General features: G+C 46.3%; 11 protein-coding genes across 11 annotated transcripts; 5 read left to right on the top strand and 6 right to left on the bottom strand.

Moving 5' to 3' along the window:
* Window positions 1-1,528: 1,528 nt before the first annotated feature.
* Window positions 1,529-1,840, bottom strand: LOC131695874 (histone H4-like). Its single transcript, XM_058984409.1, has one exon. The coding sequence runs from the start codon at window positions 1,838-1,840 to the stop codon at window positions 1,529-1,531; it is 312 nt and encodes a 103-aa protein (XP_058840392.1).
* Window positions 1,841-2,685: 845 nt separating this feature from the next.
* Window positions 2,686-9,908, top strand: LOC131695901 (uncharacterized). The gene is made up of 3 exons (XM_058984435.1): window positions 2,686-3,099; window positions 4,431-4,675; window positions 9,458-9,908. The coding sequence occupies exons 1-3, from the start codon at window positions 2,695-2,697 to the stop codon at window positions 9,906-9,908; spliced, it is 1,101 nt and encodes a 366-aa protein (XP_058840418.1). The 5' UTR covers window positions 2,686-2,694.
* LOC131695839 (histone H2B-like) lies at window positions 4,281-4,679 on the top strand. Its single transcript, XM_058984375.1, has one exon. It carries the CDS (start codon window positions 4,281-4,283, stop codon window positions 4,677-4,679), a length of 399 nt encoding a protein of 132 aa, XP_058840358.1.
* Window positions 8,332-8,643, bottom strand: LOC131695841 (histone H4-like). Its single transcript, XM_058984376.1, has one exon. The coding sequence runs from the start codon at window positions 8,641-8,643 to the stop codon at window positions 8,332-8,334; it is 312 nt and encodes a 103-aa protein (XP_058840359.1).
* A 498-nt stretch (window positions 9,909-10,406) lies between the features above and the next one.
* On the bottom strand, window positions 10,407-10,793 carry LOC131695900 (histone H2A-like). The gene has a single exon (XM_058984434.1). The coding sequence runs from the start codon at window positions 10,791-10,793 to the stop codon at window positions 10,407-10,409; it is 387 nt and encodes a 128-aa protein (XP_058840417.1).
* A 287-nt stretch (window positions 10,794-11,080) lies between these two features.
* Window positions 11,081-11,479, top strand: LOC131695838 (histone H2B-like). Its single transcript, XM_058984374.1, has one exon. The coding sequence runs from the start codon at window positions 11,081-11,083 to the stop codon at window positions 11,477-11,479; it is 399 nt and encodes a 132-aa protein (XP_058840357.1).
* A 761-nt stretch (window positions 11,480-12,240) lies between these two features.
* On the bottom strand, window positions 12,241-13,116 carry LOC131695899 (histone H1A, sperm-like). The gene is made up of 2 exons (XM_058984433.1): window positions 12,562-13,116; window positions 12,241-12,318 (listed from the first exon to the last, which is right to left on the bottom strand). Exons 1-2 carry the CDS (start codon window positions 13,114-13,116, stop codon window positions 12,241-12,243), a joined length of 633 nt encoding a protein of 210 aa, XP_058840416.1.
* A 2,015-nt stretch (window positions 13,117-15,131) lies between these two features.
* LOC131695875 (histone H4-like) lies at window positions 15,132-15,443 on the bottom strand. Its single transcript, XM_058984410.1, has one exon. It carries the CDS (start codon window positions 15,441-15,443, stop codon window positions 15,132-15,134), a length of 312 nt encoding a protein of 103 aa, XP_058840393.1.
* Window positions 15,444-16,283: 840 nt separating this feature from the next.
* LOC131695898 (uncharacterized) lies at window positions 16,284-23,487 on the top strand. Its single transcript, XM_058984432.1, has 3 exons — window positions 16,284-16,697; window positions 18,029-18,273; window positions 23,037-23,487. Exons 1-3 carry the CDS (start codon window positions 16,293-16,295, stop codon window positions 23,485-23,487), a joined length of 1,101 nt encoding a protein of 366 aa, XP_058840415.1. The 5' UTR covers window positions 16,284-16,292.
* LOC131695845 (histone H2B-like) lies at window positions 17,879-18,277 on the top strand. Its single transcript, XM_058984381.1, has one exon. The coding sequence runs from the start codon at window positions 17,879-17,881 to the stop codon at window positions 18,275-18,277; it is 399 nt and encodes a 132-aa protein (XP_058840364.1).
* Window positions 21,911-22,225, bottom strand: LOC131695846 (histone H4-like). Its single transcript, XM_058984382.1, has one exon. The coding sequence runs from the start codon at window positions 22,220-22,222 to the stop codon at window positions 21,911-21,913; it is 312 nt and encodes a 103-aa protein (XP_058840365.1). The 5' UTR covers window positions 22,223-22,225.
* Window positions 23,488-23,871: the final 384 nt, after the last annotated feature.

The following is a 23,871-nucleotide window of genomic DNA, read 5'->3' as shown; positions in this document are numbered from 1 at the left end:
TGTACATATTTGCTCGAGCGGAAGTGCTCGTAATTTGGCGACCTGCGGAAAACGTTTCGGTCGGCTGGTCCTTTGCTGAAAACTTTCGTTATTAAAATTACTAAAACAAAAAAAGTTAACGGGTGGCAACACAAATTTTGGATTTTTTTTCTCAACCTGTCAAAAAAAAAGACAAACGATTCGATTGAAATTAGAAGATACGTTCTCCATTGTTGGCCAAAAATTAGTGAACATTTCAAACCGATCCGTAATTGGATGCTGTTCGGCGAAGCTTCCGTTTGATGTCGGAACAGGCGCGTAGTACGGCGTCTACGTCAACTTTGCTAATGCATTTCGTGATCTTCTACCAATCAACTTGTTTGCAATTCGTGGCTCTCAAAACGAAATCCCGAAGAAATCTGCGATTGGGCGACACTGAAGCAAATTGTGAAGCGGGTTGTGCTTTTTAGGGTACAAATGGGATCGAGTGGGTATTCGGGAACGATTGTTTTTTTTTTTTTTTTGCTTTTTTTTGCGAGGGAAGTAACTTGCTTCGTGCAAAACAAAATATTTAGCCAAAATAATTTTTTTATCAACCGGCAAGCGGCATTGAGATTGCACCGTCGAAAGGTGTTGTAAACAGTCGACGGCGCAACGTTTTCCCCTTTGAAATATTGTACCGTGCACTTTTCGCCGAGATTCTTGTGTTGCTCGTAGAACCGTACAACGCGCTCGCGAAATGCTTTCTTGTTTCGACGGCAGAGACAGACAGAGAGAAATACCTCGAAAAAAATCCAACATTTTAGTTGCGGATTTTGATTTTAGTGCTCTAATCATCAGTGTTATTTCGAATTGCTTTGGCTAACTCAAAATTCTATTATTTAGGATGTACTGATCAACTCGCTACATCGTTGTGTACATGGCTGTGAGCTGATAAACCGCACGCGTCGACCATCACACCCAGGCGCTTCAGCGCACGCATCGATGGGAACGCTTGTCCCCCGACACAGATCACAAGCTGGACTTTTTTACGGTTGCTCAATCTCTCTCTCTCTCTCTCTCTCTCTCTCTCTCTCTCTCTCTCTCTCTGTGTGTGTGTGTGTGTGTGTGTTGTAATTGCTTCCTGATTGATACAGTACTAACTCACCAGCCATCAACTTTACTTTTATCATTCAGACCAATTAAAGGTACGCAAATTCATAGGTAGACAGGTAGGTGAAAGCGTGGTAAGCTAAAACGTGCGCGCGCGAAAAAAAGAGTCGGTCGGCGGTTCGTTGCTATCGAGAAACGAGCCGTTTTGTCCCATGATACGCAAGCTCAGGAGAAAGAAAAAGGAAATGCATATATGAAAAAAGGGAAACCCAGCGACTGAGCGCGTTGTAGTGTTACGACGGTCTCTCGCATATCCATCAAAATCGCACATTAAACAGTACGCCCCTGCAACGTGGATGAAAATTATGAAGGATACATTTCAAACTAATTCTTTTTTCTAAACATTTGGTGGCCCTGAAAAGGGCCTTTTGTGTTGTCGTGAACGTCGTGGTAGGGCTTAACCACCAAAACCGTACAATGTGCGTCCCTGGCGTTTAAGCGCATAGACGACATCCATCGCAGTGACGGTCTTCCGTTTGGCATGTTCAGTGTACGTCACAGCGTCCCGGATAACGTTTTCCAGAAAAATCTTCAGCACACCACGGGTTTCCTCGTATATCAAACCGGAGATTCGCTTCACTCCTCCACGTCGAGCCAGACGACGAATGGCGGGTTTGGTGATGCCCTGGATATTGTCACGAAGCACCTTGCGGTGCCGCTTAGCGCCTCCCTTGCCGAGCCCTTTGCCTCCTTTGCCACGGCCAGTCATCTTCTTGGTTGTTGTAGGTAATAACTTAGTAGGCTAGCGCAGCACACCTGCAGCAGCGAGATTCCAATACCGAATGTTGCAATTCGGCCCATTGAGTAGCGCTTTTATACTGATGCACACACATTCTCAGTCGCCGCCGCATAGGAAGATTACCATGGCTGCTATCTATATGCTTACTCGTGATGTGTTGGTTTGAAGGGGAAATAGCGCGAACACGAAGTTCACTGTTGCCACTGTTTTAGTAGCTTGGGATTGCCGAAATCTGCTTTATCCGGACTAATGCTGACATGGTAGCATTTTCCCTGGAAAACGATTGCCCGGAAATTGATTCTCCTGAAAAAGAAAGAAAGAAAAAGTAAATCGAAAAACAAACGGGTTTTTTTTTTAACTTATAAAGATTTTCTATACATCCGTCTACATGGTACGTTATATTGGCTTCTATGGTACTTAAATATCGATATCTGATACTGATCTATGATGGAACAAATTGTTACTGATGAACAAACTATTTCTGTTTGATATTCTTCTACTGTTGGAATTTTATTGATTTCTAGGCGATTTTTTTTGCTCATACATAGTTTTTCTTTTTAGGAATATTTTTTTGCAAATCTAATGAAAAGCTGAAAAAATCAAGTCTGGCAACACTGGCTCCGGAATGGAAATGGTGGGGGAAGTATAGTAGCCGAATCGAACCGTATACAGAACGAAAAGGCACATGGCACGTACACGAGCGAGACAGGCGATAGTAGTGTTTATTCGCGACTATAAAAAAAATCGGTCGGTCTGTTTTGGTCATCATTCGTCGTTTGAACAGCATCACAGTGGTATCAGTAGTAGAGCAGAATTTTCGCGCCATGGCCCGTACGAAACAGACCGCCCGCAAGTCCACCGGAGGGAAAGCTCCCCGCAAACAGTTGGCAACGAAGGCTGCCCGTAAAAGTGCCCCAGCTACGGGTGGCGTTAAGAAGCCCCATCGCTACAGACCAGGAACTGTCGCGCTGCGAGAAATTCGTCGCTATCAGAAGTCGACAGAGCTACTAATCCGCAAGCTGCCCTTCCAGCGTCTGGTTCGTGAGATCGCGCAGGACTTCAAAACCGATCTGCGCTTCCAGAGCTCAGCCGTCATGGCCCTTCAAGAAGCCAGCGAGGCTTACCTGGTTGGTTTGTTCGAGGATACCAATCTGTGCGCTATCCATGCCAAGCGAGTGACCATCATGCCGAAAGACATCCAACTGGCTCGCCGGATCCGTGGGGAGCGGGCCTAAATTTGGTGTGTGCCCATCACCCCCCAGAACGAAACAGCAACAAACGGTCCTTTTCAGGACCACAACCAATCATATTTTACTAAGAATTATTAGCAGAAATTTTCCGTTTCCCTCCAAAAATGCTCAGGCGGGTGGCTGTGTGTGTTTGTTAGACAGCACGCCGATGGGGGATTTTTTGCCAGCAGCACCACCTCGTACCGATCGACAGTAGTAGCGTGTGAAAAACAAGACCCATTGAGGGAAATCTTGCGCGGCCGATTTGTGATTTAGCACCAAATCGATGAGTGAACTTTTGAGAGATTGGGTGAAATCGTCAATGCCATGATATGAGGGAAACTATTATTAAGCGTCTGACGAGCATTGCAAAAAAAAAAAACTTGTGCAATGCTCACAGAAATGTACGTTGATGATTATCGGAGTGAAAATCAAATTAACTCTTTTTATCAGAAGAAAATAGTCGCCCTGAAAAGGGCGGTTTTTACGGCTAGAAAGGAGCGGGATTTAAGTTGCTGCGGAGGCCCTCTTTTCAGTCTTCTTCGGCAGCAGTACGGCCTGTATGTTAGGCAACACGCCACCCTGAGCAATGGTCACACCGGAGAGCAGTTTGTTCAGCTCTTCGTCATTTCGAATGGCCAGCTGCAGATGACGGGGGATGATTCTGGTCTTTTTGTTATCGCGAGCAGCGTTTCCTGCCAGCTCCAGTACTTCGGCGGCAAGATATTCCATCACAGCTGCCAAGTAGACGGGTGCTCCGGCACCGACACGTTCAGCATAATTTCCCTTCCTCAGCAGACGGTGAATTCGGCCAACAGGGAACTGGAGACCGGCACGAACTGAGCGGGATTTTGGCTTTCCCTTCACTTTTCCTCCTTTACCGCGTGCAGACATTGTTGTAGGTTTATCGCTGTGCGCGTTCGTGTGTAGTCACGTAGACAATACGAGTAACACTGATGCCACTCGCGCACACAGCACCCCTTGTTATGCATTCGCTTCATTGCACATCGTTCGCCAAAGGGGCGGAGTAGCGAACGAACGAAACGCGCTAAACACAAAAAAGGACGAACCTTCGTCTCGCTACACGATCGTATATAAGCGATATGTAGTGATTTTTGCTACCAATCAGTCAGCGCAGTTCGCATCGAGAGCGTTAACAGCAGCACAACCACGTCGTTACTATGGCACCGAAAGCCAGCGGAAAGGCTGTGAAAAAATCCGGCGGCGGCGGTGGCAAGGCACAGAAGAACATCGCCACAAAAGCAGGAGGAGGAGAGAAGAAGAAGCGAAAGCAACGGCGCAAGGAAAGCTACGCTATCTACATCTACAAGGTGCTGAAGCAGGTCCATCCGGACACCGGTGTCTCGTCGAAGGCGATGAGCATCATGAATAGCTTCGTGAACGACATCTTCGAGCGTATTGCTAACGAAGCATCTCGTCTGGCCCATTACAACCGACGGTCGACGATCACCTCCCGCGAGGTACAGACCGCCGTTCGTTTGCTGTTACCGGGAGAGCTGGCGAAACATGCCGTATCGGAAGGTACCAAGGCCGTTACCAAGTATACCAGCTCGAAGTAAACGTGTCGCCCGCCCCGCCGCCGGATGTCACACACCACCACCCCATCGTCATCGGCCCTTTTCAGGGCCACCAAAACACGTTCTGGTAAAGAGTTGAATTGAAATGTGTACACATAGTTTATATAAACATTAGTTGTTGTTGTTTGTTTGTTTGTTTGTTTCATTAGAGCAAAAACGTCGTTGTCATTTTTGTTTCTCTGTCCATTTTTCAAATCATCACCAAATCAATTGCTGTAGTTTGTGGAAGTAGTCTTTCCCCTTACCGCTAGTTGATTGTTTTTGTTAAGACGGAAAACGGTCTTTTTTCTACCCCTTTATCGTCTATATTCTACTCAGTCAGTCTAAAACAGCCCCTGCGTATGAAAATTCTGCCGCAAAAAGAACACATTTCTGGATCATACTTGTTAATACAATGCACTTCCCAGCCTTCAAACTTCTGATCTGCGTTGAACGTTAATAATTAAATACCCAACACAATTCATAATCGCAAAGTTGAACAATACAATACGTTCGTCAATTTAGGCTAAAAAATCGGTAATTATCGTTCGTTCGTTTGTTTATTGTGCCAGCCAATTTTTCTCTGTTTTATTATAGCCAAAATAAGCGCGTTGTTTGCTAATCAGAGTAATATTATACTTGCTCTGTTTGTTTGTTTGTTTAAGGCAACAGAAAACCACGGCCTACTATTAATTTACCTGTACGTACGTACGTTTATCTGAGCAAGAAACCGCGCCTATTTACTATAGTGATTTGTTTAATCAAACTAACGACGACTGATTTATCTTGCCAATCGGCAGCCAGTTGAATGCGGGTGTGTGCGCGCGCTGCTGCTCAAGCTAGAAAACTCATGGGGGGAACGGAGCATTAACGGAAAATAAGCATCAATCAATTCTTTACAATTTTGTTAGTCCTGAAAAGGACTGTTGTTTTGGGGGGACGCGCACGTTGTCGGGAATTTACTTCTTGCCGGCGGTGACCTTCTTCGGGGCGGTGGCGGCCTTCTTTGGCTTAGGTGCCCTCGGCTTGTTCGCTGCAGCCTTCGATGGTTTGGTGGCTTTCTGTTTAGTGGCAGCCGTTACCGCCTTTGCAGGGGCAGCAGCTTTCGCTTTCTTCGTAGCCGATTTCTTAGCGGCCGGGATCGCCGCCTTTGGCTTGCTGGTCTTCTCACCACCACCAGCCGGCGGATTTTTCTTCTCCCCGGATTTAGTAGCCGATTTCTTCGGTTTTTTCGCTGCACCCGATGGTGGTTTCTTATCGCCAGCCGGTTTCTTTGCTTCGACCGTCACCTTAAACGATCCGGAAGCACCGGTACCCTTGGTCTGGGTGATGTTTCCCTTCTCGACACCCGTTTTCAAAGCCTTCCGGATAAACGGAGCCAGCCTGGCGACGTCACACATGTAGTTGGCGGCGATGTACTTTTTGATCGCCTGCAGTGATGATCCGCTCCGTTCCTTCAGGGTCCGGATGGCAGCCAGAACCATCTCACTCACTGGTGGATGGGTTGAAGATTTTTTCGGTTTCTTGGCGTCACTCTTGCTAGCCTTGGCCGCCTGCTTCGGTGGCGCTTTGGCGGCTGGCGGAGAGGCGACGACGGCAGGGGCCGTAGCAGCAACGTCGATAGCAGTTTCAGCCATTGCGCGTTCGTTTGGTTTGGTTTTCTTCCACACACACAGTTGTAGACGACGAGTCGATGGATGCACGATGATGCAAGTCTGCGAATATGATAACCGGGGGTCCGGTGTCTGTTGTTTAGGATCGTATTCATCGGCTCTGTTTGGGAACGCGTAGATGACGGTTGGAAGTTACTATTCGATCGGTGCCGGTAAAATTTTACGGACTGTTGTTTTAAATCAACCAAAATCGAATTACTGCTTGTGAAAAGTACACTGGAAGTTTGCATTCAATTTACTGCACTGTCCGCACCGTCCAAACTAACACCCGCTGAACATTCTGTTTTAAGCGTATGGCCGAATATTATCAAATCATGTATCCGACTATGGCGGCACGTGCAAACTGAATTGTGGAAAATAGGTTAATTTGAACCTTCTAGCAATTGGAAAACCTTTTCGGTGCTATCCAATCGAAAGAAAACTTCTCTCTATATAAAATTATTTCATTTTTGTACATATTTGCTCGAGCGGAAGTGCTCGTAATTTGGCGACCTGCGGAAAACGTTTCGGTCGGCTGGTCCTTTGCTGAAAACTTTCGTTATTAAAATTACTAAAACAAAAAAAGTTAACGGGTGGCAACACAAATTTTGGATTTTTTTTCTCAACCTGTCAAAAAAAAAGACAAACGATTCGATTGAAATTAGAAGATACGTTCTCCATTGTTGGCCAAAAATTAGTGAACATTTCAAACCGATCCGTAATTGGATGCTGTTCGGCGAAGCTTCCGTTTGATGTCGGAACAGGCGCGTAGTACGGCGTCTACGTCAACTTTGCTAATGCATTTCGTGATCTTCTACCAATCAACTTGTTTGCAATTCGTGGCTCTCAAAACGAAATCCCGAAGAAATCTGCGATTGGGCGACACTGAAGCAAATTGTGAAGCGGGTTGTGCTTTTTAGGGTACAAATGGGATCGAGTGGGTATTCGGGAACGATTGTTTTTTTTTTTTTTTTGCTTTTTTTTGCGAGGGAAGTAACTTGCTTCGTGCAAAACAAAATATTTAGCCAAAATAATTTTTTTATCAACCGGCAAGCGGCATTGAGATTGCACCGTCGAAAGGTGTTGTAAACAGTCGACGGCGCAACGTTTTCCCCTTTGAAATATTGTACCGTGCACTTTTCGCCGAGATTCTTGTGTTGCTCGTAGAACCGTACAACGCGCTCGCGAAATGCTTTCTTGTTTCGACGGCAGAGACAGACAGAGAGAAATACCTCGAAAAAAATCCAACATTTTAGTTGCGGATTTTGATTTTAGTGCTCTAATCATCAGTGTTATTTCGAATTGCTTTGGCTAACTCAAAATTCTATTATTTAGGATGTACTGATCAACTCGCTACATCGTTGTGTACATGGCTGTGAGCTGATAAACCGCACGCGTCGACCATCACACCCAGGCGCTTCAGCGCACGCATCGATGGGAACGCTTGTCCCCCGACACAGATCACAAGCTGGACTTTTTTACGGTTGCTCAATCTCTCTCTCTCTCTCTCTCTCTCTCTCTCTCTCTCTCTCTCTCTCTCTCTGTGTGTGTGTGTGTGTGTGTGTTGTAATTGCTTCCTGATTGATACAGTACTAACTCACCAGCCATCAACTTTACTTTTATCATTCAGACCAATTAAAGGTACGCAAATTCATAGGTAGACAGGTAGGTGAAAGCGTGGTAAGCTAAAACGTGCGCGCGCGAAAAAAAGAGTCGGTCGGCGGTTCGTTGCTATCGAGAAACGAGCCGTTTTGTCCCATGATACGCAAGCTCAGGAGAAAGAAAAAGGAAATGCATATATGAAAAAAGGGAAACCCAGCGACTGAGCGCGTTGTAGTGTTACGACGGTCTCTCGCATATCCATCAAAATCGCACATTAAACAGTACGCCCCTGCAACGTGGATGAAAATTATGAAGGATACATTTCAAACTAATTCTTTTTTCTAAACATTTGGTGGCCCTGAAAAGGGCCTTTTGTGTTGTCGTGAACGTCGTGGTAGGGCTTAACCACCAAAACCGTACAATGTGCGTCCCTGGCGTTTAAGCGCATAGACGACATCCATCGCAGTGACGGTCTTCCGTTTGGCATGTTCAGTGTACGTCACAGCGTCCCGGATAACGTTTTCCAGAAAAATCTTCAGCACACCACGGGTTTCCTCGTATATCAAACCGGAGATTCGCTTCACTCCTCCACGTCGAGCCAGACGACGAATGGCGGGTTTGGTGATGCCCTGGATATTGTCACGAAGCACCTTGCGGTGCCGCTTAGCGCCTCCCTTGCCGAGCCCTTTGCCTCCTTTGCCACGGCCAGTCATCTTCTTGGTTGTTGTAGGTAATAACTTAGTAGGCTAGCGCAGCACACCTGCAGCAGCGAGATTCCAATACCGAATGTTGCAATTCGGCCCATTGAGTAGCGCTTTTATACTGATGCACACACATTCTCAGTCGCCGCCGCATAGGAAGATTACCATGGCTGCTATCTATATGCTTACTCGTGATGTGTTGGTTTGAAGGGGAAATAGCGCGAACACGAAGTTCACTGTTGCCACTGTTTTAGTAGCTTGGGATTGCCGAAATCTGCTTTATCCGGACTAATGCTGACATGGTAGCATTTTCCCTGGAAAACGATTGCCCGGAAATTGATTCTCCTGAAAAAGAAAGAAAGAAAAAGTAAATCGAAAAACAAACGGGTTTTTTTTTTAACTTATAAAGATTTTCTATACATCCGTCTACATGGTACGTTATATTGGCTTCTATGGTACTTAAATATCGATATCTGATACTGATCTATGATGGAACAAATTGTTACTGATGAACAAACTATTTCTGTTTGATATTCTTCTACTGTTGGAATTTTATTGATTTCTAGGCGATTTTTTTTGCTCATACATAGTTTTTCTTTTTAGGAATATTTTTTTGCAAATCTAATGAAAAGCTGAAAAAATCAAGTCTGGCAACACTGGCTCCGGAATGGAAATGGTGGGGGAAGTATAGTAGCCGAATCGAACCGTATACAGAACGAAAAGGCACATGGCACGTACACGAGCGAGACAGGCGATAGTAGTGTTTATTCGCGACTATAAAAAAAATCGGTCGGTCTGTTTTGGTCATCATTCGTCGTTTGAACAGCATCACAGTGGTATCAGTAGTAGAGCAGAATTTTCGCGCCATGGCCCGTACGAAACAGACCGCCCGCAAGTCCACCGGAGGGAAAGCTCCCCGCAAACAGTTGGCAACGAAGGCTGCCCGTAAAAGTGCCCCAGCTACGGGTGGCGTTAAGAAGCCCCATCGCTACAGACCAGGAACTGTCGCGCTGCGAGAAATTCGTCGCTATCAGAAGTCGACAGAGCTACTAATCCGCAAGCTGCCCTTCCAGCGTCTGGTTCGTGAGATCGCGCAGGACTTCAAAACCGATCTGCGCTTCCAGAGCTCAGCCGTCATGGCCCTTCAAGAAGCCAGCGAGGCTTACCTGGTTGGTTTGTTCGAGGATACCAATCTGTGCGCTATCCATGCCAAGCGAGTGACCATCATGCCGAAAGACATCCAACTGGCTCGCCGGATCCGTGGGGAGCGGGCCTAAATTTGGTGTGTGCCCATCACCCCCCAGAACGAAACAGCAACAAACGGTCCTTTTCAGGACCACAACCAATCATATTTTACTAAGAATTATTAGCAGAAATTTTCCGTTTCCCTCCAAAAATGCTCAGGCGGGTGGCTGTGTGTGTTTGTTAGACAGCACGCCGATGGGGGATTTTTTGCCAGCAGCACCACCTCGTACCGATCGACAGTAGTAGCGTGTGAAAAACAAGACCCATTGAGGGAAATCTTGCGCGGCCGATTTGTGATTTAGCACCAAATCGATGAGTGAACTTTTGAGAGATTGGGTGAAATCGTCAATGCCATGATATGAGGGAAACTATTATTAAGCGTCTGACGAGCATTGCAAAAAAAAAAAACTTGTGCAATGCTCACAGAAATGTACGTTGATGATTAGAGTGAAAATCAAATTAACTCTTTTTATCAGAAGAAAATAGTCGCCCTGAAAAGGGCGGTTTTTACGGCTAGAAAGGAGCGGGATTTAAGTTGCTGCGGAGGCCCTCTTTTCAGTCTTCTTCGGCAGCAGTACGGCCTGTATGTTAGGCAACACGCCACCCTGAGCAATGGTCACACCGGAGAGCAGTTTGTTCAGCTCTTCGTCATTTCGAATGGCCAGCTGCAGATGACGGGGGATGATTCTGGTCTTTTTGTTATCGCGAGCAGCGTTTCCTGCCAGCTCCAGTACTTCGGCGGCAAGATATTCCATCACAGCTGCCAAGTAGACGGGTGCTCCGGCACCGACACGTTCAGCATAATTTCCCTTCCTCAGCAGACGGTGAATTCGGCCAACAGGGAACTGGAGACCGGCACGAACTGAGCGGGATTTTGGCTTTCCCTTCACTTTTCCTCCTTTACCGCGTGCAGACATTGTTGTAGGTTTATCGCTGTGCGCGTTCGTGTGTAGTCACGTAGACAATACGAGTAACACTGATGCCACTCGCGCACACAGCACCCCTTGTTATGCATTCGCTTCATTGCACATCGTTCGCCAAAGGGGCGGAGTAGCGAACGAACGAAACGCGCTAAACACAAAAAAGGACGAACCTTCGTCTCGCTACACGATCGTATATAAGCGATATGTAGTGATTTTTGCTACCAATCAGTCAGCGCAGTTCGCATCGAGAGCGTTAACAGCAGCACAACCACGTCGTTACTATGGCACCGAAAGCCAGCGGAAAGGCTGTGAAAAAATCCGGCGGCGGCGGTGGCAAGGCACAGAAGAACATCGCCACAAAAGCAGGAGGAGGAGAGAAGAAGAAGCGAAAGCAACGGCGCAAGGAAAGCTACGCTATCTACATCTACAAGGTGCTGAAGCAGGTCCATCCGGACACCGGTGTCTCGTCGAAGGCGATGAGCATCATGAATAGCTTCGTGAACGACATCTTCGAGCGTATTGCTAACGAAGCATCTCGTCTGGCCCATTACAACCGACGGTCGACGATCACCTCCCGCGAGGTACAGACCGCCGTTCGTTTGCTGTTACCGGGAGAGCTGGCGAAACATGCCGTATCGGAAGGTACCAAGGCCGTTACCAAGTATACCAGCTCGAAGTAAACGTGTCGCCCGCCCCGCCGCCGGATGTCACACACCACCACCCCATCGTCATCGGCCCTTTTCAGGGCCACCAAAACACGTTCTGGTAAAGAGTTGAATTGAAATGTGTACACATAGTTTATATAAACATTAGTTGTTGTTGTTTGTTTGTTTGTTTGTTTCATTAGAGCAAAAACGTCGTTGTCATTTTTGTTTCTCTGTCCATTTTTCAAATCATCACCAAATCAATTGCTGTAGTTTGTGGAAGTAGTCTTTCCCCTTACCGCTAGTTGATTGTTTTTGTTAAGACGGAAAACGGTCTTTTTTCTACCCCTTTATCGTCTATATTCTACTCAGTCAGTCTAAAACAGCCCCTGCGTATGAAAATTCTGCCGCAAAAAGAACACATTTCTGGATCATACTTGTTAATACAATGCACTTCCCAGCCTTCAAACTTCTGATCTGCGTTGAACGTTAATAATTAAATACCCAACACAATTCATAATCGCAAAGTTGAACAATACAATACGTTCGTCAATTTAGGCTAAAAAATCGGTAATTATCGTTCGTTCGTTTGTTTATTGTGCCAGCCAATTTTTCTCTGTTTTATTATAGCCAAAATAAGCGCGTTGTTTGCTAATCAGAGTAATATTATACTTGCTCTGTTTGTTTGTTTGTTTGTTAAGGCAACAGAAAACCACGGCCTACTATTAATTTACCTGTACGTACGTACGTTTATCTGAGCAAGAAACCGCGCCTATTTACTATAGTGATTTGTTTAATCAAACTAACGACGACTGATTTATCTTGCCAATCGGCAGCCAGTTGAATGCGGGTGTGTGCGCGCGCTGCTGCTCAAGCTAGAAAACTCATGGGGGGAACGGAGCATTAACGGAAAATAAGCATCAATCAATTCTTTACAATTTTGTTAGTCCTGAAAAGGACTGTTGTTTTGGGGGGACGCGCACGTTGTCGGGAATTTACTTCTTGCCGGCGGTGACCTTCTTCGGGGCGGTGGCGGCCTTCTTTGGCTTAGGTGCCCTCGGCTTGTTCGCTGCAGCCTTCGATGGTTTGGTGGCTTTCTGTTTAGTGGCAGCCGTTACCGCCTTTGCAGGGGCAGCAGCTTTCGCTTTCTTCGTAGCCGATTTCTTAGCGGCCGGGATCGCCGCCTTTGGCTTGCTGGTCTTCTCACCACCACCAGCCGGCGGATTTTTCTTCTCCCCGGATTTAGTAGCCGATTTCTTCGGTTTTTTCGCTGCACCCGATGGTGGTTTCTTATCGCCAGCCGGTTTCTTTGCTTCGACCGTCACCTTAAACGATCCGGAAGCACCGGTACCCTTGGTCTGGGTGATGTTTCCCTTCTCGACACCCGTTTTCAAAGCCTTCCGGATAAACGGAGCCAGCCTGGCGACGTCACACATGTAGTTGGCGGCGATGTACTTTTTGATCGCCTGCAGTGATGATCCGCTCCGTTCCTTCAGGGTCCGGATGGCAGCCAGAACCATCTCACTCACTGGTGGATGGGTTGAAGATTTTTTCGGTTTCTTGGCGTCACTCTTGCTAGCCTTGGCCGCCTGCTTCGGTGGCGCTTTGGCGGCTGGCGGAGAGGCGACGACGGCAGGGGCCGTAGCAGCAACGTCGATAGCAGTTTCAGCCATTGCGCGTTCGTTTGGTTTGGTTTTCTTCCACACACACAGTTGTAGACGACGAGTCGATGGATGCACGATGATGCAAGTCTGCGAATATGATAACCGGGGGTCCGGTGTCTGTTGTTTAGGATCGTATTCATCGGCTCTGTTTGGGAACGCGTAGATGACGGTTGGAAGTTACTATTCGATCGGTGCCGGTAAAATTTTACGGACTGTTGTTTTAAATCAACCAAAATCGAATTACTGCTTGTGAAAAGTACACTGGAAGTTTGCATTCAATTTACTGCACTGTCCGCACCGTCCAAACTAACACCCGCTGAACATTCTGTTTTAAGCGTATGGCCGAATATTATCAAATCATGTATCCGACTATGGCGGCACGTGCAAACTGAATTGTGGAAAATAGGTTAATTTGAACCTTCTAGCAATTGGAAAACCTTTTCGGTGCTATCCAATCGAAAGAAAACTTCTCTCTATATAAAATTATTTCATTTTTGTACATATTTGCTCGAGCGGAAGTGCTCGTAATTTGGCGACCTGCGGAAAACGTTTCGGTCGGCTGGTCCTTTGCTGAAAACTTTCGTTATTAAAATTACTAAAACAAAAAAAGTTAACGGGTGGCAACACAAATTTTGGATTTTTTTTCTCAACCTGTCAAAAAAAAAGACAAACGATTCGATTGAAATTAGAAGATACGTTCTCCATTGTTGGCCAAAAATTAGTGAACATTTCAAACCGATCCGTAATTGGATGCTGTTCGGCGAAGCTTCCGTTTGATGTCGGAACAGGCGCGTAGTACGGCGTCTACGTCAACTTTGCTAATGCATTTCGTGATCTTCTACCAATCAACTTGTTTGCAATTCGTGGCTCTCAAAACGAAATCCCGAAGAAATCTGCGATTGGGCGACACTGAAGCAAATTGTGAAGCGGGTTGTGCTTTTTAGGGTACAAATGGGATCGAGTGGGTATTCGGGAACGATTGTTTTTTTTTTTTTTTTGCTTTTTTTTGCGAGGGAAGTAACTTGCTTCGTGCAAAACAAAATATTTAGCCAAAATAATTTTTTTATCAACCGGCAAGCGGCATTGAGATTGCACCGTCGAAAGGTGTTGTAAACAGTCGACGGCGCAACGTTTTCCCCTTTGAAATATTGTACCGTGCACTTTTCGCCGAGATTCTTGTGTTGCTCGTAGAACCGTACAACGCGCTCGCGAAATGCTTTCTTGTTTCGACGGCAGAGACAGACAGAGAGAAATACCTCGAAAAAAATCCAACATTTTAGTTGCGGATTTTGATTTTAGTGCTCTAATCATCAGTGTTATTTCGAATTGCTTTGGCTAACTCAAAATTCTATTATTTAGGATGTACTGATCAACTCGCTACATCGTTGTGTACATGGCTGTGAGCTGATAAACCGCACGCGTCGACCATCACACCCAGGCGCTTCAGCGCACGCATCGATGGGAACGCTTGTCCCCCGACACAGATCACAAGCTGGACTTTTTTACGGTTGCTCAATCTCTCTCTCTCTCTCTCTCTCTCTCTCTCTCTCTCTCTCTCTCTCTCGTGTGTGTGTGTGTGTGTGTGTTGTAATTGCTTCCTGATTGATACAGTACTAACTCACCAGCCATCAACTTTACTTTTATCATTCAGACCAATTAAAGGTACGCAAATTCATAGGTAGACAGGTAGGTGAAAGCGTGGTAAGCTAAAACGTGCGCGCGCGAAAAAAAGAGTCGGTCGGCGGTTCGTTGCTATCGAGAAACGAGCCGTTTTGTCCCATGATACGCAAGCTCAGGAGAAAGAAAAAGGAAATGCATATATGAAAAAAGGGAAACCCAGCGACTGAGCGCGTTGTAGTGTTACGACGGTCTCTCGCATATCCATCAAAATCGCACATTAAACAGTACGCCCCTGCAACGTGGATGAAAATTATGAAGGATACATTTCAAACTAATTCTTTTTTCTAAACATTTGGTGGCCCTGAAAAGGGCCTTTTGTGTTGTCGTGAACGTCGTGGTAGGGCTTAACCACCAAAACCGTACAATGTGCGTCCCTGGCGTTTAAGCGCATAGACGACATCCATCGCAGTGACGGTCTTCCGTTTGGCATGTTCAGTGTACGTCACAGCGTCCCGGATAACGTTTTCCAGAAAAATCTTCAGCACACCACGGGTTTCCTCGTATATCAAACCGGAGATTCGCTTCACTCCTCCACGTCGAGCCAGACGACGAATGGCGGGTTTGGTGATGCCCTGGATATTGTCACGAAGCACCTTGCGGTGCCGCTTAGCGCCTCCCTTGCCGAGCCCTTTGCCTCCTTTGCCACGGCCAGTCATCTTCTTGGTTGTTGTAGGTAATAACTTAGTAGGCTAGCGCAGCACACCTGCAGCAGCGAGATTCCAATACCGAATGTTGCAATTCGGCCCATTGAGTAGCGCTTTTATACTGATGCACACACATTCTCAGTCGCCGCCGCATAGGAAGATTACCATGGCTGCTATCTATATGCTTACTCGTGATGTGTTGGTTTGAAGGGGAAATAGCGCGAACACGAAGTTCACTGTTGCCACTGTTTTATTGGGATTGCCGAAATCTGCTTTATCCGGACTAATGCTGACATGGTAGCATTTTCCCTGGAAAACGATTGCCCGGAAATTGATTCTCCTGAAAAAGAAAGAAAGAAAAAGTAAATCGAAAAACAAACGGGTTTTTTTTTTAACTTATAAAGATTTTCTATACATCCGTCTACATGGTACGTTATATTGGCTTCTATGGTACTTAAATATCGATATCTGATACTGATCTATGATGGAACAAATTGTTACTGATGAACAAACTATTTCTGTTTGATATTCTTCTACTGTTGGAATTTTATTGATTTCTAGGCGATTTTTTTTGCTCATACATAGTTTTTCTTTTTAGGAATATTTTTTTGCAAATCTAATGAAAAGCTGAAAAAATCAAGTCTGGCAACACTGGCTCCGGAATGGAAATGGTGGGGGAAGTATAGTAGCCGAATCGAACCGTATACAGAACGAAAAGGCACATGGCACGTACACGAGCGAGACAGGCGATAGTAGTGTTTATTCGCGACTATAAAAAAAATCGGTCGGTCTGTTTTGGTCATCATTCGTCGTTTGAACAGCATCACAGTGGTATCAGTAGTAGAGCAGAATTTTCGCGCCATGGCCCGTACGAAACAGACCGCCCGCAAGTCCACCGGAGGGAAAGCTCCCCGCAAACAGTTGGCAACGAAGGCTGCCCGTAAAAGTGCCCCAGCTACGGGTGGCGTTAAGAAGCCCCATCGCTACAGACCAGGAACTGTCGCGCTGCGAGAAATTCGTCGCTATCAGAAGTCGACAGAGCTACTAATCCGCAAGCTGCCCTTCCAGCGTCTGGTTCGTGAGATCGCGCAGGACTTCAAAACCGATCTGCGCTTCCAGAGCTCAGCCGTCATGGCCCTTCAAGAAGCCAGCGAGGCTTACCTGGTTGGTTTGTTCGAGGATACCAATCTGTGCGCTATCCATGCCAAGCGAGTGACCATCATGCCGAAAGACATCCAACTGGCTCGCCGGATCCGTGGGGAGCGGGCCTAAATTTGGTGTGTGCCCATCACCCCCCAGAACGAAACAGCAACAAACGGTCCTTTTCAGGACCACAACCAATCATATTTTACTAAGAATTATTAGCAGAAATTTTCCGTTTCCCTCCAAAAATGCTCAGGCGGGTGGCTGTGTGTGTTTGTTAGACAGCACGCCGATGGGGGATTTTTTGCCAGCAGCACCACCTCGTACCGATCGACAGTAGTAGCGTGTGAAAAACAAGACCCATTGAGGGAAATCTTGCGCGGCCGATTTGTGATTTAGCACCAAATCGATGAGTGAACTTTTGAGAGATTGGGTGAAATCGTCAATGCCATGATATGAGGGAAACTATTATTAAGCGTCTGACGAGCATTGCAAAAAAAAAAAACTTGTGCAATGCTCACAGAAATGTACGTTGATGATTATCGGAGTGAAAATCAAATTAACTCTTTTTATCAGAAGAAAATAGTCGCCCTGAAAAGGGCGGTTTTTACGGCTAGAAAGGAGCGGGATTTAAGTTGCTGCGGAGGCCCTCTTTTCAGTCTTCTTCGGCAGCAGTACGGCCTGTATGTTAGGCAACACGCCACCCTGAGCAATGGTCACACCGGAGAGCAGTTTGTTCAGCTCTTCGTCATTTCGAATGGCCAGCTGCAGATGACGGGGGATGATTCTGGTCTTTTTGTTATCGCGAGCAGCGTTTCCTGCCAGCTCCAGTACTTCGGCGGCAAGATATTCCATCACAGCTGCCAAGTAGACGGGTGCTCCGGCACCGACACGTTCAGCATAATTTCCCTTCCTCAGCAGACGGTGAATTCGGCCAACAGGGAACTGGAGACCGGCACGAACTGAGCGGGATTTTGGCTTTCCCTTCACTTTTCCTCCTTTACCGCGTGCAGACATTGTTGTAGGTTTATCGCTGTGCGCGTTCGTGTGTAGTCACGTAGACAATACGAGTAACACTGATGCCACTCGCGCACACAGCACCCCTTGTTATGCATTCGCTTCATTGCACATCGTTCGCCAAAGGGGCGGAGTAGCGAACGAACGAAACGCGCTAAACACAAAAAAGGACGAACCTTCGTCTCGCTACACGATCGTATATAAGCGATATGTAGTGATTTTTGCTACCAATCAGTCAGCGCAGTTCGCATCGAGAGCGTTAACAGCAGCACAACCACGTCGTTACTATGGCACCGAAAGCCAGCGGAAAGGCTGTGAAAAAATCCGGCGGCGGCGGTGGCAAGGCACAGAAGAACATCGCCACAAAAGCAGGAGGAGGAGAGAAGAAGAAGCGAAAGCAACGGCGCAAGGAAAGCTACGCTATCTACATCTACAAGGTGCTGAAGCAGGTCCATCCGGACACCGGTGTCTCGTCGAAGGCGATGAGCATCATGAATAGCTTCGTGAACGACATCTTCGAGCGTATTGCTAACGAAGCATCTCGTCTGGCCCATTACAACCGACGGTCGACGATCACCTCCCGCGAGGTACAGACCGCCGTTCGTTTGCTGTTACCGGGAGAGCTGGCGAAACATGCCGTATCGGAAGGTACCAAGGCCGTTACCAAGTATACCAGCTCGAAGTAAACGTGTCGCCCGCCCCGCCGCCGGATGTCACACACCACCACCCCATCGTCATCGGCCCTTTTCAGGGCCACCAAAACACGTTCTGGTAAAGAGTTGAATTGAAATGTGTACACATAGTTTATATAAACATTAGTTGTTGTTGTTTGTTTGTTTGTTTGTTTCATTAGAGCAAAAACGTCGTTGTCATTTTTGTTTCTCTGTCCATTTTTCAAATCATCACCAAATCAATTGCTGTAGTTTGTGGAAGTAGTCTTTCCCCTTACCGCTAGTTGATTGTTTTTGTTAAGACGGAAAACGGTCTTTTTTCTACCCCTTTATCGTCTATATTCTACTCAGTCAGTCTAAAACAGCCCCTGCGTATGAAAATTCTGCCGCAAAAAGAACACATTTCTGGATCATACTTGTTAATACAATGCACTTCCCAGCCTTCAAACTTCTGATCTGCGTTGAACGTTAATAATTAAATACCCAACACAATTCATAATCGCAAAGTTGAACAATACAATACGTTCGTCAATTTAGGCTAAAAAATCGGTAATTATCGTTCGTTCGTTTGTTTATTGTGCCAGCCAATTTTTCTCTGTTTTATTATAGCCAAAATAAGCGCGTTGTTTGCTAATCAGAGTAATATTATACTTGCTCTGTTTGTTTGTTTGTTTGTTAAGGCAACAGAAAACCACGGCCTACTATTAATTTACCTGTACGTACGTACGTTTATCTGAGCAAGAAACCGCGCCTATTTACTATAGTGATTTGTTTAATCAAACTAACGACGACTGATTTATCTTGCCAATCGGCAGCCAGTTGAATGCGGGTGTGTGCGCGCGCTGCTGCTCAAGCTAGAAAACTCATGGGGGGAACGGAGCATTAACGGAAAATAAGCATCAATCAATTCTTTACAATTTTGTTAGTCCTGAAAAGGACTGTTGTTTTGGGGGGACGCGCACGTTGTCGGGAATTTACTTCTTGCCGGCGGTGACCTTCTTCGGGGCGGTGGCGGCCTTCTTTGGCTTAGGTGCCCTCGGCTTGTTCGCTGCAGCCTTCGATGGTTTGGTGGCTTTCTGTTTAGTGGCAGCCGTTACCGCCTTTGCAGGGGCAGCAGCTTTCGCTTTCTTCGTAGCCGATTTCTTAGCGGCCGGGATCGCCGCCTTTGGCTTGCTGGTCTTCTCACCACCACCAGCCGGCGGATTTTTCTTCTCCCCGGATTTAGTAGCCGATTTCTTCGGTTTTTTCGCTGCACCCGATGGTGGTTTCTTATCGCCAGCCGGTTTCTTTGCTTCGACCGTCACCTTAAACGATCCGGAAGCACCGGTACCCTTGGTCTGGGTGATGTTTCCCTTCTCGACACCCGTTTTCAAAGCCTTCCGGATAAACGGAGCCAGCCTGGCGACGTCACACATGTAGTTGGCGGCGATGTACTTTTTGATCGCCTGCAGTGATGATCCGCTCCGTTCCTTCAGGGTCCGGATGGCAGCCAGAACCATCTCACTCACTGGTGGATGGGTTGAAGATTTTTTCGGTTTCTTGGCGTCACTCTTGCTAGCCTTGGCCGCCTGCTTCGGTGGCGCTTTGGCGGCTGGCGGAGAGGCGACGACGGCAGGGGCCGTAGCAGCAACGTCGATAGCAGTTTCAGCCATTGCGCGTTCGTTTGGTTTGGTTTTCTTCCACACACACAGTTGTAGACGACGAGTCGATGGATGCACGATGATGCAAGTCTGCGAATATGATAACCGGGGGTCCGGTGTCTGTTGTTTAGGATCGTATTCATCGGCTCTGTTTGGGAACGCGTAGATGACGGTTGGAAGTTACTATTCGATCGGTGCCGGTAAAATTTTACGGACTGTTGTTTTAAATCAACCAAAATCGAATTACTGCTTGTGAAAAGTACACTGGAAGTTTGCATTCAATTTACTGCACTGTCCGCACCGTCCAAACTAACACCCGCTGAACATTCTGTTTTAAGCGTATGGCCGAATATTATCAAATCATGTATCCGACTATGGCGGCACGTGCAAACTGAATTGTGGAAAATAGGTTAATTTGAACCTTCTAGCAATTGGAAAACCTTTTCGGTGCTATCCAATCGAAAGAAAACTTCTCTCTATATAAAATTATTTCATTTTTGTACATATTTGCTCGAGCGGAAGTGCTCGTAATTTGGCGACCTGCGGAAAACGTTTCGGTCGGCTGGTCCTTTGCTGAAAACTTTCGTTATTAAAATTACTAAAACAAAAAAAGTTAACGGGTGGCAACACAAATTTTGGATTTTTTTTCTCAACCTGTCAAAAAAAAAGACAAACGATTCGATTGAAATTAGAAGATACGTTCTCCATTGTTGGCCAAAAATTAGTGAACATTTCAAACCGATCCGTAATTGGATGCTGTTCGGCGAAGCTTCCGTTTGATGTCGGAACAGGCGCGTAGTACGGCGTCTACGTCAACTTTGCTAATGCATTTCGTGATCTTCTACCAATCAACTTGTTTGCAATTCGTGGCTCTCAAAACGAAATCCCGAAGAAATCTGCGATTGGGCGACACTGAAGCAAATTGTGAAGCGGGTTGTGCTTTTTAGGGTACAAATGGGATCGAGTGGGTATTCGGGAACGATTGTTTTTTTTTTTTTTTGCTTTTTTTTGCGAGGGAAGTAACTTGCTTCGTGCAAAACAAAATATTTAGCCAAAATAATTTTTTTATCAACCGGCATTGAGATTGCACCGTCGAAAGGTGTTGTAAACAGTCGACGGCGCAACGTTTTCCCCTTTGAAATATTGTACCGTGCACTTTTCGCCGAGATTCTTGTGTTGCTCGTAGAACCGTACAACGCGCTCGCGAAATGCTTTCTTGTTTCGACGGCAGAGACAGACAGAGAGAAATACCTCGAAAAAAATCCAACATTTTAGTTGCGGATTTTGATTTTAGTGCTCTAATCATCAGTGTTATTTCGAATTGCTTTGGCTAACTCAAAATTCTATTATTTAGGATGTACTGATCAACTCGCTACATCGTTGTGTACATGGCTGTGAGCTGATAAACCGCACGCGTCGACCATCACACCCAGGCGCTTCAGCGCACGCATCGATGGGAACGCTTGTCCCCCGACACAGATCACAAGCTGGACTTTTTTACGGTTGCTCAATCTCTCTCTCTCTCTCTCTCTCTCTCTCTCTCTCTCTCTTCCTGTGTGTGTGTGTGTGTTGTAATTGCTTCCTGATTGATACAGTACTAACTCACCAGCCATCAACTTTACTTTTATCATTCAGACCAATTAAAGGTACGCAAATTCATAGGTAGACAGGTAGGTGAAAGCGTGGTAAGCTAAAACGTGCGCGCGCGAAAAAAAGAGTCGGTCGGCGGTTCGTTGCTATCGAGAAACGAGCCGTTTTGTCCCATGATACGCAAGCTCAGGAGAAAGAAAAAGGAAATGCATATATGAAAAAAGGGAAACCCAGCGACTGAGCGCGTTGTAGTGTTACGACGGTCTCTCGCATATCCATCAAAATCGCACATTAAACAGTACGCCCCTGCAACGTGGATGAAAATTATGAAGGATACATTTCAAACTAATTCTTTTTTCTAAACATTTGGTGGCCCTGAAAAGGGCCTTTTGTGTTGTCGTGAACGTCGTGGTAGGGCTTAACCACCAAAACCGTACAATGTGCGTCCCTGGCGTTTAAGCGCATAGACGACATCCATCGCAGTGACGGTCTTCCGTTTGGCATGTTCAGTGTACGTCACAGCGTCCCGGATAACGTTTTCCAGAAAAATCTTCAGCACACCACGGGTTTCCTCGTATATCAAACCGGAGATTCGCTTCACTCCTCCACGTCGAGCCAGACGACGAATGGCGGGTTTGGTGATGCCCTGGATATTGTCACGAAGCACCTTGCGGTGCCGCTTAGCGCCTCCCTTGCCGAGCCCTTTGCCTCCTTTGCCACGGCCAGTCATCTTCTTGGTTGTTGTAGGTAATAACTTAGTAGGCTAGCGCAGCACACCTGCAGCAGCGAGATTCCAATACCGAATGTTGCAATTCGGCCCATTGAGTAGCGCTTTTATACTGATGCACACACATTCTCAGTCGCCGCCGCATAGGAAGATTACCATGGCTGCTATCTATATGCTTACTCGTGATGTGTTGGTTTGAAGGGGAAATAGCGCGAACACGAAGTTCACTGTTGCCACTGTTTTAGTAGCTTGGGATTGCCGAAATCTGCTTTATCCGGACTAATGCTGACATGGTAGCATTTTCCCTGGAAAACGATTGCCCGGAAATTGATTCTCCTGAAAAAGAAAGAAAGAAAAAGTAAATCGAAAAACAAACGGGTTTTTTTTTTAACTTATAAAGATTTTCTATACATCCGTCTACATGGTACGTTATATTGGCTTCTATGGTACTTAAATATCGATATCTGATACTGATCTATGATGGAACAAATTGTTACTGATGAACAAACTATTTCTGTTTGATATTCTTCTACTGTTGGAATTTTATTGATTTCTAGGCGATTTTTTTTGCTCATACATAGTTTTTCTTTTTAGGAATATTTTTTTGCAAATCTAATGAAAAGCTGAAAAAATCAAGTCTGGCAACACTGGCTCCGGAATGGAAATGGTGGGGGAAGTATAGTAGCCGAATCGAACCGTATACAGAACGAAAAGGCACATGGCACGTACACGAGCGAGACAGGCGATAGTAGTGTTTATTCGCGACTATAAAAAAAATCGGTCGGTCTGTTTTGGTCATCATTCGTCGTTTGAACAGCATCACAGTGGTATCAGTAGTAGAGCAGAATTTTCGCGCCATGGCCCGTACGAAACAGACCGCCCGCAAGTCCACCGGAGGGAAAGCTCCCCGCAAACAGTTGGCAACGAAGGCTGCCCGTAAAAGTGCCCCAGCTACGGGTGGCGTTAAGAAGCCCCATCGCTACAGACCAGGAACTGTCGCGCTGCGAGAAATTCGTCGCTATCAGAAGTCGACAGAGCTACTAATCCGCAAGCTGCCCTTCCAGCGTCTGGTTCGTGAGATCGCGCAGGACTTCAAAACCGATCTGCGCTTCCAGAGCTCAGCCGTCATGGCCCTTCAAGAAGCCAGCGAGGCTTACCTGGTTGGTTTGTTCGAGGATACCAATCTGTGCGCTATCCATGCCAAGCGAGTGACCATCATGCCGAAAGACATCCAACTGGCTCGCCGGATCCGTGGGGAGCGGGCCTAAATTTGGTGTGTGCCCATCACCCCCCAGAACGAAACAGCAACAAACGGTCCTTTTCAGGACCACAACCAATCATATTTTACTAAGAATTATTAGCAGAAATTTTCCGTTTCCCTCCAAAAATGCTCAGGCGGGTGGCTGTGTGTGTGTGTGTTAGAAAGCACGCTGATGGAGGGAATTTTGAGGGAAATCTTGCGCGGCCGATTTGTGATTTAGCACCAAATCGACGAGTGAACTTTTGAGAGATTATTATTAAGCGTCTGACGAGCATTGCAAAAAAAACCTGTGCAATGCTCACAGAAATGTACGTTGATGATTATCGGAGTGAAAATCAAATTAACTCTTTATCAGAAGAAAATAGTCGCCCTGAAAAGGGCGTTTTTTTTC

Source organism: Topomyia yanbarensis, unplaced genomic scaffold, assembly GCF_030247195.1.
Source record: "Topomyia yanbarensis strain Yona2022 unplaced genomic scaffold, ASM3024719v1 HiC_scaffold_6, whole genome shotgun sequence".
In the NCBI taxonomy this organism is placed as follows: domain Eukaryota; kingdom Metazoa; phylum Arthropoda; class Insecta; order Diptera; family Culicidae; genus Topomyia; species Topomyia yanbarensis.
The sequence above is the reverse complement of the archived record's forward strand: the minus strand, read 5'-3'. Positions and strand labels throughout refer to the sequence as shown.

Bases quoted from the DNA above. Each gene is read 5' to 3' on its own strand.
- LOC131695874 (XM_058984409.1), bottom strand. From the start codon at position 1,840: ATGACTGGCCGTGGCAAAGGAGGCAAAGGGCTCGGCAAGGGAGGCGCT.
- LOC131695901 (XM_058984435.1), top strand. From the start codon at position 2,695: ATGGCCCGTACGAAACAGACCGCCCGCAAGTCCACCGGAGGGAAAGCT. The intron at 3,100-4,430 runs GCCTAAATTTGG...TACATCTACAAG, and splicing joins GCCGGATCCGTGGGGAGCGG to GTGCTGAAGCAGGTCCATCC. The intron at 4,676-9,457 runs GTAAACGTGTCG...TCGTTTGAACAG, and splicing joins ACCAAGTATACCAGCTCGAA to CATCACAGTGGTATCAGTAG.
- LOC131695839 (XM_058984375.1), top strand. From the start codon at position 4,281: ATGGCACCGAAAGCCAGCGGAAAGGCTGTGAAAAAATCCGGCGGCGGC.
- LOC131695841 (XM_058984376.1), bottom strand. From the start codon at position 8,643: ATGACTGGCCGTGGCAAAGGAGGCAAAGGGCTCGGCAAGGGAGGCGCT.
- LOC131695900 (XM_058984434.1), bottom strand. From the start codon at position 10,793: ATGTCTGCACGCGGTAAAGGAGGAAAAGTGAAGGGAAAGCCAAAATCC.
- LOC131695838 (XM_058984374.1), top strand. From the start codon at position 11,081: ATGGCACCGAAAGCCAGCGGAAAGGCTGTGAAAAAATCCGGCGGCGGC.
- LOC131695899 (XM_058984433.1), bottom strand. From the start codon at position 13,116: ATGGCTGAAACTGCTATCGACGTTGCTGCTACGGCCCCTGCCGTCGTC. The intron at 12,319-12,561 runs GTAACGGCTGCC...TGAGTTTTCTAG, and splicing joins CTGCTGCCCCTGCAAAGGCG to CTTGAGCAGCAGCGCGCGCA.
- LOC131695875 (XM_058984410.1), bottom strand. From the start codon at position 15,443: ATGACTGGCCGTGGCAAAGGAGGCAAAGGGCTCGGCAAGGGAGGCGCT.
- LOC131695898 (XM_058984432.1), top strand. From the start codon at position 16,293: ATGGCCCGTACGAAACAGACCGCCCGCAAGTCCACCGGAGGGAAAGCT. The intron at 16,698-18,028 runs GCCTAAATTTGG...TACATCTACAAG, and splicing joins GCCGGATCCGTGGGGAGCGG to GTGCTGAAGCAGGTCCATCC. The intron at 18,274-23,036 runs GTAAACGTGTCG...TCGTTTGAACAG, and splicing joins ACCAAGTATACCAGCTCGAA to CATCACAGTGGTATCAGTAG.
- LOC131695845 (XM_058984381.1), top strand. From the start codon at position 17,879: ATGGCACCGAAAGCCAGCGGAAAGGCTGTGAAAAAATCCGGCGGCGGC.
- LOC131695846 (XM_058984382.1), bottom strand. From the start codon at position 22,222: ATGACTGGCCGTGGCAAAGGAGGCAAAGGGCTCGGCAAGGGAGGCGCT.